This window comes from Tyto alba, unplaced genomic scaffold, assembly GCF_018691265.1.
Source record: "Tyto alba isolate M040663 unplaced genomic scaffold, T.alba_DEE_v4.0 Super-Scaffold_38, whole genome shotgun sequence".
Taxonomy (NCBI): Eukaryota; Metazoa; Chordata; class Aves; order Strigiformes; family Tytonidae; genus Tyto; species Tyto alba.
In genome coordinates, this window is record NW_024881313.1 from 40,874,659 (window position 1) to 40,890,124 (window position 15,466).

At 67.9% G+C, this 15,466-nt stretch overlaps 1 protein-coding gene across 1 annotated transcript; it reads right to left on the minus strand.

Annotated features, from left to right (window-relative positions):
* Positions 1 to 2,222: 2,222 nt before the first annotated feature.
* On the minus strand, positions 2,223 to 10,266 carry CSPG5 (chondroitin sulfate proteoglycan 5). The gene is given in 7 exon segments (XM_042802165.1): positions 2,223 to 2,789; positions 4,603 to 4,675; positions 6,164 to 6,352; positions 8,689 to 8,876; positions 8,878 to 9,189; positions 9,191 to 9,682; positions 9,684 to 10,266. Coding segments are annotated over 7 exon segments (1,887 nt in total). The 5' UTR covers positions 10,152 to 10,266; the 3' UTR covers positions 2,223 to 2,624.
* Positions 10,267 to 15,466: the final 5,200 nt, after the last annotated feature.

The window sequence follows — 15,466 nt, forward strand, 5'->3', positions numbered from 1 at the left end:
CCGGGGCTCGTGGCCGGCCGGAGCGAGATGGGGAACGGAGGTTGTGTCTTCGTGCGGGAAACGGGAGCACGCCGGGTTAGGTGAGTGGGGTCTGAAGCAGGGGGCACAGCAAAGAGGGGAATAACGGGGGTCAGACGGACGCCCCCGGAGCGGAGGGGTGGGGGGGACAACCCCCCCCCCCCCCCCCCCCCGCTCTCTTAACGTGTGTGTCACGAGCAGGAGCATCCTTAGACCTGCTTAAATCCTTGTGACCCAATTCTGCCCCGCAGCCCGTGGGGGTGAGCGGCTGCGGCCGCGAGCGTTGGGCCGAGGATGAGACCCGTCCCCCTCGACGCCTCCTCAGCTCCGCTCCGAAACGCGGGGTTAACACGGAGGGGCTGCCCCCCCCCCCCGGCTTTGGGGAGAGGCCGGCCCCCCCTCTTTGCCCACCTCGGCCGCGTGCCGGGCGATGACAAACGGGTGGGCCAAGGCCCAGCAGCTCCAGTTGCCACTTTGCTCACTGAGGAGAAACCCCCCCCCCCCCAGCCCTCCAAGGCAGAAGGAGACGCACCAGGGACTCCTGCTTCCCCGAATCGCCCGGAGGGGGAAGGCTGCCCCGTCCCCAGGCCTGCTGCTGGCCACCACACCGGGGATGAGCTTTCACCGGCTGCTGCTTCCCTGCAAAGGTGGATTCCTTCTCTCCCCAGGCAGCGTGGGGCTGGACCCACAGGCACCAGCAGGACGGAGCATCCAGCTCCCCCGACTCCCTCCGGGGGCAGCTGGAGACGAGGGGTGGGCTCCCCCAGCCCCGCAGTGCCCCTTTCCCTCCTCTCCCCCCCCCCAACAGCCCCACGGGCGTTTCTCACCCACAACCCCACGTCATTCTCCGAGCCCCTCGGACATCCCCTTCCTTACGCAAGCCCGTAACCACTCCTTCTCCCCTCGCTCCTCGTACGCCAGCATGGGGCTTCTCCCTCTTGTCACAGCGATGCTCATCCCGCTCCGGGACCCTTTCCCTCCCAAAACCTCGTGCCCAGCCTCCGCCCCAGCCAGGACAACCCGCCTTTCCATGAGGATTTCTCGGGCATCAGCATCTCCTCCCCGCTCTGCCGGGCTCCTGCTCCCCCGACACGTCGCTCTTCCCCTGGCCTTGGCCCCAGCCGTCTTGCCCCGCTGTGCCCGGGTGCTTTAGCCATGGTTTTACCTGTCGTTCAGCTCCGTGCTGGAAGGGGAACGGCAAAAAAAAAAAAAAAAAAAAAAACAAAAAAAAAAAAACCAAATCCCCGACGGTGCCGGCCCAGCCGCTCGCTCCGCTTCATGTGACCCCCGGGATCGTCCGCCGGCTCCTGCCGCCACCCCTCATTTTTTAACCTTCCCGAGTGGGCTGAGAATTAATTATTTAGCAGCTGACCGAAAGCATCGGGAAGGTCTAAAACACGCTGAGTTGCGGCTTCAGCTCCTACCTGCCCCGGGGAGATCGCCAGCTGCATCCCTAACGCACGGCACGCTTAATATTGTGTGTTGATTAATTGCTTCATTTCCTCTCTGCCGAGGAGCTGTGAGCTCTGGCTCACCGCCACGCTCGGTCCCAGGGTGATGGCAATCAGAGGTGGGGGGGGTGGGGTGGGGGGCTACTGCTGATTTACACCAGCAGGAGCCGGGCCAGCATCACCAAATCTGCCAGGGGTTTTGCTGGATGGAAACAAGGAGCTGGGGGGCTGGGGGGGGTGAGAACCCCAAATCCCACTGACATCCTGGGCAGCTCCATCCAGAGGAGCTGTTGGGGCAGGAGGTGGCTGGGAGCACGTGGTCGGGGATGGCTACACACACACACCCCCCCTGCACCCACAGTTTGGGGGGGGGACACCCCATGATGGGGACAGGGACGGAGCAGACCCTGTGAGCAGGGAGCAGCCCAGACACCTCCCCCCCCCCCCCCCAAACATCATCCCTGGGGGGGGTCCCGGCTGTGCCCAAGTGTGTCCAGGATGGCAGCACCCCGCACCGGGACGCATTGCCCCCCTGGCTTGGCAAAGCTGGGGGAGGGCAGGGAGGGGGGGTCGGGCATCCCCCCCCCCCCCCCGAGTGACACTCGGGTGGGACCCAGGGAAGCAGGGACAGAACCTGCTGTGTCTGTGGGGAGAGCGCAGGCACTGGCAAGAGGCTTAACCTTTTTTTTTTTTTTTTTTTTTTTTAAAAAAAAAGAGTTTTATTTCAAGATCTTCCTTTTTTTGTTGTTGTTGTTGTTGTTGTTGCTGTTGTTGGTTTTACTCGTATTTCAAAAAAAGTGGGGTAAAAGTACAAAAAAAAGTCAGTTGCGGAACGGCAAAGGTTTAGAAATCACAGCGCTGAACTAACCCAAGCGATAGACACGGAGCACAAACCAAACACCCCCACGACACGACGCGGCCAAAGACCAGTTACAGCCTTTGGCTTTGTATTATTATTATTATTATTAATATTATTATTATTATGAAGAAGAATTAATTTTGTTTGTTTTCCTCTGTACAAAACACACCAAAGCATGCCACGGAGTGGGGAAAAAGAGATACTGGCTGGAGACAGGAGATTTGTACCGCAGGGGACGGGAGGGCTCCTGCTCGTGCTTCCTCCTCCTCCTCCTCCTCCTCCTCCTCCTCCCCTGCTCACGTCAGGTTGTTCTGCAGAGAGTTGAGCTCGCCGCCGTCCTGCTCCCCTTTGCCGCCGCCGTCGTGCTTGGGCGACGTTGAGTTGTGGATGTTAAACGGCTCCTCGTCCTTCAGGCAGGATTTCAGGGAATCCTGCAGCTTGTGGGGAGCGCTGGGCTCATCCTGCCAGGAGAAATTGGGGAAAGGGGGGGGGGGGGGGGGGTCAGGAGGTGACCGTGGTGGTGGTGGGGGGGACGCTGGGACAGTGAAGGCACCGATGTCCCCGTGGGCAATGCTGCACCCCGAGCCGGGCTCTGCGGACGTTTCGGCACGGGGGGGGAGCGCGGAGCTTCACGGCGTGGGGGGGGCTGAGAGGGTCTGACCCCCCTGCAGTGACCTGGGGGCCGTTCCCCACCACGGCTTCCCTACCTCGGGGTGCCTCCAGCACCCAAAACCGCTCACCAGCAGCGCCCGAGAGCCGGCCACGGGACCCATCCCACCCCCCTCCCTCCTCCAGCTGTGCCCCCCCCCCCCCCCCCAATTTCTCTTCCCGTTTCCAGCCCGCCTCATCAGCCCCACGCCAATTAGCAACTCCCTTGCGCTTGGCAGGAGGCCCGAGGGTTGGATTTATTGCGGTTCGTTAGCGTACAGCCGGCCCCGGGGATGCCTCTTCCCCACGTCCCGTCCCCCCCACGGCTACCGGGAGCATCTTCCCCCACGGCTGGGCTGCACCCCAAATTTGTCCCGCGCCCACGGGGAGAGTGGGGGTGTCCCCCCCCCCCCCCCCCAAGCCCCGGCACCGGGGCCAAGCTCTGGCTGCGTTGGGTAACGTCTGCGCCCGGATGGTCCCAGCGTCGCTGTCGGTGCTGGCCGGGCAGGATGAGCCCTGGCATGGGGGGGGGGGTTGGGGGGGGGGGGCTGCGGGGCACCCCCTGGATCCGTGGCGGGGACGGCAGCCGGCGAGCGGCGGAGGGACGGGGAAAGCCCAAGGGCCGGTGTCACAGCCGCGCTCGTGCAAGGACGGGAAAAACCTCCATCTCCTGGGCTCGTGCCACCAGCTCCCCGGCAAACCCCGCGGGATGGGCACCGAGCCGAGGGGCTGCACCGCGTGTCCCCAAAAACCCCTTCCCCAGGGCGGGGGGGGGGGGGGTGTGGGGTGTGGACCCCACTGTCCCCCTCCGCATCCTCGGCGCGCTGCGTCCCGGGCACCACGTGCCGGTGTAGGACCGAGTTCGCCGCATCCCGGAGGGGACGAGGGATGGCTCAGACCCCTCCCGGCGAGACCAAATTCATCCCCAGGTTCGTCCGTCCTCTCCGTCACCGGGAGCCTCCTGCCAGGGCGGCCGGGCCGAGCGGCAGCAAACGCTGCGGCTGCTACCGGCGGTCGAAAAACGGGGCAAAAAAAACCCATTTCTGGGCCGAGGGCAAAGGCTAGAGGGCCCCACGCTGCTCGTCCGCCGGCTCGCGCTCGGCAAAGCCCTTCGCTTCTCTCTGTTTCGGTTGCAAAAGACACGAGGTTGGAAGAGCAGGCCCCGTGGGGCGGGGGGGATGCGGGCGGCAGCATCCCGGGGGGGGTGGGGGGGGTGGGATTTCATCCTCCAGCATCACCCGGGGGTCCTGCCCCAGCGATGCCGCAGCTGGGGAACATCGTCTGCCAGCACCACGTCGTGCCCCTCCCTGAAAATTCCGGCACCCACACGCGGAGCCAAAGCCATCGGGCAACTCTGGATGGTGCCACGCGGGCAGAAAGGGACGGGGCGGGGGGGGGGGTGGCACTGACCCCTCCCTGCCTGACCTGGGTTTGGGTAGTCGGGGCAGGATACGGCACCCGACAGCGAGGGGCCGGAGCGGTGGCCGTGGAGGGATGGGGACCACGGGAAGGGGGGGACAGACGAGGTGTTAGAGGACAGAGGGACAAGGGTGGGACAGCAAGCGGGGGGGGGGGGTGAGGTGTGTGTGTGTGTAGGGGGGGGACGGTGCAGAAAAACCTCCTTACGTTTGGGTGGGAGCCCTCGGCGATGGTGGAGAGGGAGAAGTTGTCGTTGTGCAGCTCGGACGGGGTGCGGTATCTGCCGGGGGGAGAAGAGAGCGCGGCGGTGAGAATGGGGGGAGGCTGCCGTGCACCCCCCCCACAGCGTGTCGGGGTGAGCCCGATGTTGGGGGGGGGTGTGTGTGTGTAAATGCTCCCAGCGCTGGGGGTCTGGAGGTTAAGTAGCACCAGGGATGGAGGTTTGGGGCTAAATGCCCCCAGATCTGGCATTTTTGGGGGGGGGGGGGGGGTAACTGCCCCCAGCTCTGGGGTTTGGGGCTATGTGTCCCCAGGGATGGAGGTTTGGGGCTAAATGCCCCCAGATCTGGCATTTTGGGGGGGATAAATGCCCCCAGCTCTGGGGTTTGGGGCTATGTGCCCCCAGGGATGGAGGTTTGGGGCTAAATGCACCCAGATCTGGCATTTTTTTGGGGGGGGGGGGGGTAACTGCCCCCAGCTCTGGGGTTTGGGGCTATGTGTCCCCAGGGATGGAGGTTTGGGGCTAAATGCCCCCAGATCTAGCATTTTGGGGGGGATAAATGCCCCCAGCTCTGGGGTTTGGGGCTATGTGCCCCCAGGGATGGAGGTTTGGGGCTAAATGCCCCCAGATCTGGCATTTTTTGGGGGGGGGGAGGGGTAACTGCCCCCAGCTCTGGGGTTTGGGGCTATGTGCCCCCAGGGATGGAGGTTTGGGGCTAAATGCACCCAGATCTGGCATTTTTTTGGGGGGGGGGGGTAACTGCCCCCAGCTCTGGGGTTTGGGGCTATGTGTCCCCAGGGATGGAGGTTTGGGGCTAAATGCCCCCAGATCTGGCATTTTGGGGGGGCTAAATACCCCCAGCTCTGGGGTTCGGGGCTACGTGTCCCCGGGGATGGAGGTTTGGGGCTAAATGCCCCCCGATCAGGTAAGGTGCAGGCAGGGGGGCGGCGGGGGCAGCCCAGGGCAGGCAGGAGCCGCGGGCTCCCAGCGCCCGAGAGGGAGACCCGTGGGCTGGCACTGAGCTCTGCTGCTAATTACACTTGGCACTGCTAAACACTAATTAAGAGCTCGTTAGGGACCGGGGCTGGGAGGGCTTTCTCCTCCCCTGCTCCAAGGAGGTGGGCAGCAATTGCTGGGGTGGGGTTGACCCCAACTTTCGCCTGTGTTGCGCCCCCCCCCCCAAGCCCTGTCCCCAGGGACACAGTGGGGACAGACAATCTCCGGTGGCCCCTGGGCAACGTGGCGAGCGCAGTCACTGGCCCCAGCTCCCAGTGCAGCAGATTAACGGGTGCCAGTCGGGAGCAGCTTTAAAGGATTAACCGCGGAGCAGGAGCCACAAGCCACGTCCCTGGAGTTGGGGGGTGGGTGGCACCCACCCCCAGGAGCTTTCCCACCCACCGTCACCTTGTCCCCATCAGCGCAGGAGGGTCCTGGTGCCGCTGCACGGGGACGGGACCACATCCACCGCAGGGAGCCGAGACCACCGGCCGGCCTGGAGCGGTTTGGGGACATTTTGAGGGGTGCCAGCCCCGTCCCGCTGCCACTCACTTGGTCTTGCGCAGTTTGCTGTTCTCCGTCTTGAGCAGGTAGAGCTTCTTGGCGAAGAAGACGGTGAGCATGAAGAGCAGCAGCACCACGAGGGCGGCCGAGCCCACGGCCACGCACATCACCTGGAAGTCGGTGACGATGGCCTCGCAGCGCGTGCCCTTGTGCCACGTGTAGTCCTGCGTGTTGCACCTGCAAGGGGAGGCGGTTAGGGGGACGCCCCCACCCCCCCGCCCCAAAAACACGTCCCCGTCCCACAGAGCATCCTCGGGGGACACCGCCATCCGTGATCAGGGAGATTACAGGGGATGAGATTAAAGAGTCCCCCGGGGCCACCCTGGGAGGGGTGACACCCCACCCCACCCCCCACTCAAACGCTGCAGCCACATGAGCTGGGTGACAGCGGGGGGGGACGCTGGGAGTGGGGTTGGGGTCCCCCCGGGCGATGCTCACCCCCCCTGCACCCCACACTCCTGGCTCCTGGCCCCAGCGGTGATGGGGAGCGGGGTAGGGGTTGGGGGACACACACACACACCCCCACCCACCCGTGTCCCCCCCCCCCCTTCCCCGTGCGGGAGGGCACGACGACGTGTGCTGAGCCGTACGGCACAGCCGGGCTCAGCCCTCCCCAGGCACAATCTGCCGGGGCCGATTAGCGCGGAGGCCCCGGAGCCTCGGCTCGGCGGCCCTGACCTAATTCCTGGGCAGCCGCTGCTCAGGGGGGGCAGGGAAAGCCCCTCTGTGCCCCGGCGGGGTGGGGCTGGGGGGGCAAAGGCACCTGGCTGGGGTGCACAGGGGGTGGGGAGACTGGGAATGGGGTGAACAGCGGATGGGGAGACTGGGAATGGGGTGAACAGGGGATGGAGGGACTGGGGATGAGGTGCAAGAGGATAGAGGGACTGGGAATGGGGTGCAGGATGGAGGGACTGGGATCCAAGAGGATAGAGGGACTGGGAACGGGGTGCACAGGGGATGGAGGGACTGGGAATGGGGTGCAGGAGGATGGGGAGACTGGGAATGGGGTGCACAGGGGATGGAGGGACTGGGAATGGGGTGCAGGAGGATGGGGAGACTGGGAATGGGGTGCACAGGGGATGGAGGGACTGGGAACGGGGTGCACAGGGGATGGAGAGCCCAGAGATGTGGTGCATGGAGATGGAGAGCCTGGGAGTGGGGTACAGGAGGCTGAAGAGCCCAGAAAGGGGGTGCATGAGGACGGCAAAGCCCAGAGATGGGGTGCATGGAGATGGAGAGCCCAGGGATGGGGTGCACAAAGGGTGGAGAGCCTGGAAATGGGGTGCGGGAGGATGGACAGCACAGGAATGGGGTGTGTGGAGATGGAGATCCCAGGATGGGGTGCACAAGAGATGGAGAACCTGGGAGTGGGGTGCAGGGGAGATGGAGGGCCCGGGAACAGGGTGCACGAGGAAGACAAGCCCAGAGATGGGGTGCATGGAGATGGAGAACCCAGGGTTGGGGTGTATGGAAATAGAGAGCCCACGGGTGGGGTGCACAGGGATGGATAGGCTGGGAATGGGGTGCACGAGGAGGGTGAGAGCCTGGGAGTGGGGTGAAGGAGGATGGAGAGCCCAGGATGGAGTGCGTGGGGATGAAGAGCCTGGGAATGGGGTGCAGGGGTGATGGAGAGCCTGGGAACGGGGTGCAGGAGTGATGGGGGGCAGGAGGATGGAGAGCCTGGGAACGGGGTGTAGGGGGATGGAGAGCCTGGGAATGGGGTGCAGGGGTGATGGAGAGCCTGGGAATGGGGTGCAGGAGTGATGGGGGGCAGGAGGATGGAGAGCTTGGGAACGGGGTGTAGGGGGATGGAGAGCCTGGGAATGGGGTGCAGGGATGATGGAGAGCCTGGGAACGGGGTGCAGGGGGATGGAGAGCCTGGGAATGGGGTGCAGGAGTGATGGGGGGCAGGAGGATGGAGAGCCTGGGAACGGGGTGCAGGGGGATAGAGAGCCTGGGAATGGGGTGCAGGGGTGATGGAGAGATGAGGGATGGGGTGCAAGAGGGATGGAGAGCCTGGGAATGGGGTGCAGGAGGATGGAGAGCTTGGGAATGGGGTGCAGGGGTGATGGAGAGCCTGGGAATGGGGTGCAGGGGTGATGGGGGGCAGGAGGATGGAGAGCCTGGGAACGGGGTGCAGGGGGATAGAGAGCCTGGGAATGGGGTGCAGGGGTGATGGAGAGATGAGGGATGGGGTGCAAGAGGGATGGAGAGCCTGGGAATGGGGTGCAGGAGGATGGAGAGCCTGGGAACGGGGTGCAGGGGGATGGAGAGCCTGGGAATGGGGTGCAGGGGTGATGGAGAGATGAGGGATGGGGTGCAAGAGGGATGGAGAGCCTGGGAATGGGGTGCAGGGGTGATGGAGAGCCTGGGAACGGGGTGCAGGGGTGATGGAGAGCCCAGGGATGGGGTGCAGGAGGGATGGTGAGCCTGGGAACGGGGAACAGGGGGATGGAGAGCCCCCCCACCCCCCCCCCCATCTCCCCACAGGACCCGGGGTCCCCGTCCCTTACCGGCAGAAGGCCCCGTGGCTCTCCACCAGGTAGCACTGGCCGCCGTTGTGGCAGTAGCTGGGGACGAGGTCGCAGACGGAGCGGCAGGAGCTGTTGTGCCGCACGTAACCGCTCCGGCACTCGGTGCCGTTTTCCGGGGGGCCCCGCTCCCCCGGCCGCGGCCGCGCCGTGGGGCTGCCCCCCGCCACGCCGGAGGGCTGCGCCAGGGCCGTGTCGCGGCGGCCGGTGGGTCGGGGGTCCCGTGGCACTGGCTGGGCACCGGGCACGGCCGAAAGCGGGTGGCCGGTAGCTGTTCTCGTCCTCCAGCCCATCTTCCTCCTCTTCCTCCTCCTCCTCCTCCTCCTCCTCCTCCTCCAGCTCGTCCTCCTCGTCGCCGTCGGCGTAGAAGGAGGTGGTGGGGTAGAAATCGGCTTCGTCGAAAGGCGTGAAGTCGTCGTAGAGCTCGTGGAGGGCCCACGGCGTGGCCGCCCCCTCCGGCTCCCGCCGCCGCGCCGAGCCGGCCGCCCCCCCGGCCACCCCCGGGGAACCCCCCCAGTCCCTCTCCCCCCTCAAACAGGTCGTAATAGTCAACATCGATGATCTCCGAGGCCGTCCGGTCGGCCGGCGGCTCGGCCGGGCCCGAGGCAGCGGTGACGGGCTCCTCCGCCTCCAGCCAGGTCAGATCCGTCCGGCCGTGAGCCCCCTGCGCCGGGGCCGGGCTGGATGCGGCCACCCAGAGCTCCGGGGGGCGCCCCGAGTCCCCCCCGGCGCCGGGCACGGGGCTGGGGTCACCCGGCACGGGGGTCCGCGGCGCGGCCGAGCCCCCGGCCGCCAGCAGCAGGTCAGCTTCGGCCGAGGGGGTGGCGAGCTGCCGGCCCGGGGGGCTCGCCGGGGCGGCCGTGAGCCCCCCCAAAACCCCCGGCTTGGCCAGGGAGGTTTGCGTGGGCCGCTCGCCGCTCCCCGGCTCCTCGGGGCTACCGAGTGCCACCGCCCCCCCCTCCCCGGGCCAGGTCACCGCTGCCTGGCCGCGTCCCCCCCCCCGCCGAGGCGGTTTTGGGGGGCAGAGCGCTGGCGTCGCCCTCCCCGGTGCACCCCGTGCACCCCTCCGCCAGCGCCGCCGGGTCCGTGGTGCCAGCCGTGACCCCCCCGGGGGGCTCTAACTGGGGTCCCGCCGGGGGCTGGCCGCCCCCCGCCGCCCCCCCGGGGCTGGTGCTGTTGCTGGGCCCCCCCGGGGGGTCTCTGCTCGCCGGGTCCCACCGCGGGGGGCTGCTCTCCAGGGAGCCCTCCCAGCCTCTCCCCTCGGCCTCGCTGGCGTTTTGGGGGGGCCACTCGGATGCTGGAGGGGGACAAGGAGAGAAAGACGTGTCAGAGGTGCCCCCCCACACCCCAGGGAGGCTGCGGTGGCTTGGGGGGGGGGGGGGGGGGGCGGTCCCGGTGGGTCCCCGCCTGCTCGACCTCACATCCACAGCACCATGATGAGCCATTGCGGGGGGGCGGGGGGGCTGCACCCCGAGTCTTTTACAGCCTCTCCCGGGGACCCAGCTCTCTGGGTCCCCCCCGCACCCACGTCAGAGCCCATCATCACCCCCCCCAACCACAACACAGCCCCCCCCACGCCAAACTGCCCCCAACCCAGGGCCCCCAGTTGCCCTGCAAGGGCAACTGGCCTCTCCTGCCCCTGCAAAGGGACCCACCCTCCCCCAAAGGGATCCAGCCCCTCCTGCAAGGGGATCCACCCTCCCCCAAGGGGATCCACACACACACACCCCCAACAAGGGGATCCAGCCCTCCTGCGGTTCCTGCAACTGCACCCCAACCACATAATGGGATCCAGCCCTCCCCACAACGGGATCCAGCTGCCTGCAAGGGGATCCAGCCCCTGCAACAGGATCCAGCCCCCCCGCCATGGAATCCAGCCCCCTTACGAAGGGATCCAGCCCCCCTCTGGTTCCTGCATATCCATCCCATATACACAAGAGGATGCAGCCCTCCCCACAACGGGATCCACCCTCCTGTGAGGGGATCCAGCCCTACTCGGGCTCCTGCAAGTGCACTTGATAATCACACAACTGGATCCAGTCTCTGCAAACGGATCCAGCCCCTGCAACAGAATCCAGCCCCCTACAAGGGTATCCGGCCCCCTTAGAAAGGGATCCAGCCCCCCCCTGCAATGGAATCCAGCCCCCTTACAAGGGGATCCAGCCCTCTCTGGTTCCTGCAAGCGCAGCCCATAATCACAAGGGGATCCAGCCCCTGGCAAGTGGATCCAGCCCTCCTCTGGCTCCTGTAGATGCTCCCCATACACACAACGGGATCCAGCACCGCACCCTAAGGGATCCAGCCCCCCCCCGGCAAGGGGACCCAGCCCCCCCGGCAAGGGGATCCAGCCCCCCCGGCAAGGGGACCCAGCCCTCCTCATGCTACTGCAGATGCACCCCATACCTAAAGGGGATCCAGCCCCTCTGCAACAGGAACAACACACCCCCCCCCGCCCCTGCAAAGGCATCCAGCCCCCGGCGAGGGGATCCAGCCCCCGGCGAGGGGATCCAGCCCCCGGCGAAGGGATCCAGCCCCCCAGTGAGGGGATCCAGCCCCCGGCGAAGGGATCCACCCCCCGGCGAGGGGATCCAGCCCCCCAGTGAGGGGATCCAGCCCCCGGCGAGGGGATCCAGCCCCCGGCGAAGGGATCCAGCCCCCGGTGAGGGGATCCAGCCCCCGGCGAAGGGATCCAGCCCCCGGCGAGGGGATCCAGCCCCCCAGTGAGGGGATCCAGCCCCCGGCGAGGGGATCCAGCCCTCCTCTGGCTCCTGCCGCTGCATCCCATACGCAAAAGGGGATCCAGCACACCCCCCCACCCCCCCACCCCCAAAAAGCATCCAGCCCCCGGCAAGAGGATCCAGCCCCCCCCCCCCCCCCCGCAAGAAGACGCAGCCCCCCGCAACGGGATCCCCCCCCCATATCCCCGGTGCCTGCAGAGGAATGCAGCCCCCCCCCCCCCGCGGCGGGGATCCGCCCCCCCCCCCCCCCCTCCTACAGGTGATGCCCCCCCCGCCGTGTCCGTGTGTCCGTCCGTCCCCGGTACGTACCGAGGGCCCCGAGCGCCAGCAGCAGGGCCAGGGCCGGGGCGGAGCGGGGCCGGGCGGCCGCGGGGGCCATGGCGGCATGGAGGGACCCGCGGCTCCGCCACCGGGGCCGGCAGCGGCAGCGGCTCCGCCCGCGCCCCGCGTACCCCCGCACCGCCCCGCCGGGGGGGGCCGGGGGGGGCGGGGGGGGGGGGCCGGGCCGGGGGCGGGCGGCACCCACCGGCTCCGCCCGCGGGGATGGGGAGGCCGCGGGCGGCACCGGGGCGCGGGGTGGGGACCCCCCCCCCCCCGCCGACAACGGCATCATCGGGGGGGGGACACACACACCCGCCCCCCAAACAGCACCGGGATGCGGCGGCGGGACCCCGCCAGACACCGGCAGCATCGGGACAACTCCCCCCCCCCCCCCCAAACAGCATCAGGACGTGGCGGCGGGACCCCCCCCCCCCAGTACATCGGCATCACTGGGGGGAGACCTTCCCCCCCCCCCCAAACAGCATCAGGACGTGGCGGCGGGACCCCCCCCCCCAATACATCGGCATCACTGGGGGGAGACCTTCCCCCCCCCAAAACAGCACTGGGGTGCGGCGGCGGGACCCCGCCAGACACCGGCAGCATCGGGACAACCCCCCCCCCCCCCCCCAAACAGCATCAGGACGTGGCGGCGGGACCCCCCCCAATACATCGGCATCACTGGGGGGAGACCTTCCCCCCCCCAAAACAGCACTGGGGTGCGGCGGCGGGACCCCGCCAGACACCGGCAGCATCGGGACAACCCCCCCCCCCCCCCAAACAGCATCAGGACGTGGCGGCGGGACCCCCCCCCCCAGTACATCGGCATCACTGGGGGGAGACCTCCCCCCCCCCCCCAAAACGGCACTGGGGTGCGGCGGCGGGACCACCTCCCCCTCTGATAGCGGCATCATCGGGGGGACACCACCCCCCCAAAACAGAACCGGGACGTGGAGACGGGACCCCCCCAGACACCGGCATCATGGGGGGGGGACACTGCCCCCCAGAAACAGCACCGGGAAGTGGAGATGGGGGACCCCCCCCCCCCATACACCGGCATCCCCGGGGACACACCCCTCCGCCCCCCCCCGCAAAACAGCACCAGGACGTGGCGACGGGACCCCCCCCCCACACACACCGGCATCATCAGAGGACACACACCCCCCACCCCCCCAGACAGCACGGGGGGACCCAGCCCAGCTCCCCCCCACACCCCCAAAATGCTACTGCATGGGGGGGGGGGGGGGGGCGCAACCCCGCACCGGGACCCTCCTCCCCCACCCCCAGCACTGGGATCCTTCACTGACCCCCCCAAACTGCTCCGGCACAGGGATTATCCTCACACCAGGATCACCCTGCACCCCCCACCCCTCATGGACCCCCCCCACCCCCAAAATCTGCTGCTGCATGGGGGGAGCACCCCTGCACTGCGCCACCCCCCCCCCCCAGCACCCTCATTGACTCCCCCCCCAAAACGGCTTCTGCAATCAGCACCAGGACCCCCCCCAGCATCATCAGCTGGTGGGGGGGGGGCCCCCCACCCTGAACCCCTGAGCCCCCACTCATGCCCAGCCCTTGGGGGGGGGGCGCTGGGAGCACCCCCCTGGCAGTGAAGGGGGGGCAGAACACCAAAATCCCGGGGTGAAGCCACCGCGCCGGGGCCCCCGTGGGGCCGGGGCACTGGGCAGGGCCCCCCCCCGCGAACACCCCAGGGCCAGTCAGCCCCCCCCCCGAGTGGGCACCGCGGCGCTGGCTCCCAGCACCAAACTGGCCCGGGTGTCGCTGGCTGCCACCACGGTCACCATCACCCGTGACCAGTTCGGGTGGGCGCCAGGAACTGGGATCTGTCTGACAGAGTGGGGGTGCGGGCGGGGGGGGTGAGAAGGGGGGGTGAGAAGTGGGGGTGTGGGCAGGGGGGGTGTGGGCAGGGGGTGAGGCCGAGCTGACGCGGCGGCTGGACGGAGCAGGGAAAAACAGGGAGAGGAAACGTGACCGGCCTTGAACGGGCGGCAGGGCGAGGGCAGAGGGACGGCGGGCAGGAACGAGCGGGAACGGGTGGGAACGGGCGGGAACGGGCAGGAATGGGCAGAAATGGGCATAAACGGGCATAAACGGGCAGGAACGAACGGGCAGGAACGGGCAAAAATGGGCAGGAACGGGCAGGAACGGGCAGAAATGGGCAGAAACGGGCAGGAACGGGCGGGAACAGGCGGGAACGGGCAGGAACAGGCAAAAATGGGCAGGAATGGGCAGGAATGGGCGGGAATGGGCGGGAACGGGTAGAAACGGGCAGAAATGGGCAGAAACGGGCAGGAACAGGCAGAAACGGGCAGAAAAGGGCAGGAACGGGCAGAAACAGGTGGGAATGGCCAGAAACGGGCAGAAATGGGCAGGAACGGGCAGAAAAGGGCAGGAATGGGCAGAAAAGGGCAGGAATGGGCAGAAACGGGTGGGAACGGGCGGGAGTAGGAAGGAGGGAGCAGGACCAGGCAGGAGGGGACAGGAACGGGCAGCAGCCCCACGGCATTCTGAGCACACAGGCACCCACCGGGGACCCAGGCGTGCGCGGGGCCGTGGGTGGGCAGAGAGAGACCCCCCCACCCCCCCCCTCCCCGGGAATCCCCCAGGGACCCCCCTGGCCTCAGGCCGGGGGTCCCCTCTGCCCCCCAGCAGCCGCCCTGCCTGGCCGGGGTCCCCGCGGGAACAAGCCCGGCTCTGTCCCCGCTCAAAGCGGGATTGAAGGGGCTGCACCTGCTTAATATTCCCCGCGCTTCCGCCCCCGGCTGCGTTTCCAAGGGGACCCGGGCGAGGGGCCCCCGGCGTGGCTGGGGGGGGACCCACGGCCGAGATGAGGGTCGGGAAGAGGCATGGGGACCCCCCCCGCGGGGCTCAGGGCTGGGGGACCCTCAGCCGGGTCCCCGCCATCGCGGGAAGATGGGCGGGATGCTGGGGATGGTGCTGGGGAAGGTGCACGGGGAGATGGAGTCCTGCCAGGGCAGCAGCACCCATCCTGCACCCCCAGCCCCTCCCCAGCACCCCCAGACAGGGCAGCAGCACCCATCCTGCACCCCCAGCCCCTCCCCAGCACCCCTACACAGGGCAGCAGCACCCATCCTGCACCCACAGCCCCTCCCCAGCACCCCTACACAGGGCAGCAGCACCCATCCTGCACCCACAGCCCCTCCCCAGCGCCCCTAGACAGGGCAGCAGCACCCATCCTGCACCCACAGCCCCTCCGGACAGGGCAGCAGCACCCATCCTGCACCCACAGCCCTGCCCCAGCACCCCTACACAGGGCAGCAGCACCCATCCTGCACCCACAGCCCCTCCCCAGCACCCCCAGACAGGGCAGCAGCACCCATCCTGCACCCCCAGCCCCTCCCCAGCACCCCTACACAGGGCAGCAGCACCCATCCTGCACCCACAGCCCCTCCCCAGCACCCCTACACAGGGCAGCAGCACCCATCCTGCACCCACAGCCCCTCCCCAGCGCCCCTAGACAGGGCAGCAGCACCCATCCTGCACCCACAGCCCCTCCGGACAGGGCAGCAGCACCCATCCTGCACCCACAGCCCTGCCCCAGCACCCCTACACAGGGCAGCAGCACCCATCCTGCACCCACAGCCCCTCCGGACAGGGCAGCAGCACCCATCCTGCACCCACAGCCCCTCCCCAGCATCCCTACACAGGGCAGCAGCACCCAT